Source organism: Cebus imitator, unplaced genomic scaffold (genome assembly GCF_001604975.1).
Source record: "Cebus imitator isolate Cc_AM_T3 unplaced genomic scaffold, Cebus_imitator-1.0 Scaffold188, whole genome shotgun sequence".
NCBI classification, from domain to species: Eukaryota; Metazoa; Chordata; class Mammalia; order Primates; family Cebidae; genus Cebus; species Cebus imitator.
In genome coordinates this window covers 4,823,991-4,825,337 of record NW_016107503.1, presented here as the reverse complement: position 1 = coordinate 4,825,337, position 1,347 = coordinate 4,823,991, and the positions used below count along the sequence as shown (strand labels likewise).

At 48.9% G+C, this 1,347-nt stretch overlaps 1 protein-coding gene across 1 annotated transcript in view; it reads right to left on the bottom strand.

The window, feature by feature from the left end:
- Positions 1-824: 824 nt before the first annotated feature.
- The window catches only part of SELENBP1 (selenium binding protein 1), a 19,783-nt gene continuing 19,260 nt past the window's right edge, over positions 825-1,347 (bottom strand). Inside the window, exon 13 of the mRNA XM_017546267.2 lies at positions 825-870. Within this exon, the coding sequence (XP_017401756.1) occupies positions 840-870 (31 nt within the window). The 3' untranslated portion in view covers positions 825-839. The remainder of the gene's footprint in view (positions 871-1,347) is intronic.

Below are 1,347 nucleotides of genomic sequence, written 5' to 3'. Positions count from 1 at the left end.
TGGATGACAAGGTCAGGAGTTCGAGACCAGACTGGCAAATATGGTGAAACCCCTTCTCTACTAAAAATACAAAAAGTTATCCGGGTGTGGTGGCGGGTGCCAGTAATCCCAGCTACTCAGGAGGCTGAGGCAGGAGAATCGCTTGAACCCGGGAGGCAGAGGTTGCAGTGAGCTGAGATCATGCTATTGCACCCCAGCCTGGGTGAGAGTGAGACTCTGTCTCAAAAATAAATAAATAAATAAATAAATAAATAAATAAAGAGGTGGAGTCTAGTCCCTGTTTCCGTGAGCCTGGGAAGGCCTTTGTGACTGCCTCAGTAATTGGAATGTGGTGGAAGTGATGCTGTGTGACTGCCAAGTGTCGGCTGGAGCGGGTGACACACCTTCACCTTTGCTGCTCTTCTCGTGGAACACTCACTCTTGGAACCCAGCTACCATGTTGCAAGGGAGCCAGGCAGCCATATGGAAAGGTCATGTGCAGGTGGTCTGGCCCCAGCCCCAACTGAAGGTCCAAGAGACAGCAGCATGTCCCTAGACATGTGAGTGAGTGAGCCATCAGATGATTCTAGCCTCCAGCCTTTAAGCTGCCCTGGCTGACACTGAGCAGAGACAAACTGTTCCTGCTGAGCCAACTCTGTCCAGATGACAGATTTGTGAGCAAAAGTGACGCTGTCATTGCTTTAAGCCACTAAGTTTTGGAGTAGTTTGTTACACAGCACTATGTAACTGGAACATTACACATTTGCATTTCCAGGTTAGTTTTAGAAACAGCTTGTCAAGTTTCACAAAAAATCCTCACCCCTCTGAAGTAACATGTTCTGACAAGTAACCTCCCATACTCATGTCCATGTCATTGCAAACACAGAGCCACTTAATTAGAGGTTTTGATTTTTGCGATAGAGTCGTGCTCTGTTGCTCAGGCTGAAGTGCAGTGGTGCAATCTCAGCTCACTGAAACCTCTTCCTCCCAGGTTCAAACGGTTCCCCTCCCTCAGCCTCTTGAGTAGCTGGAGCTACAGGTGCGTGCCACCATGCCCAGCTAATTTTTGCATTTTTAGTAGAGATGGGGTTTCACCATGTTGGCCAGGTTGGTCTCAAACTCCGGGCCTCAAGTGATCCACGTGCCTCGGCCTCCCAAAGTGCTGGGATGTTACAGGTGTGAGCCACTGCACCTGGCCTTAAATAGAGGTTTTTGTTGTGATTGTGGTGGAATTTGTTTTCAAAACTGGGGATGAAGCTGGGTGTGGTAGCTCACGCCTGTAATCCCAGCACTTTGGGAGGCTGACGTGGGCAGATCACAAGGTCAGGAGATTGAGACTATCCTAGCTAATACCGTGAAACCCCATCT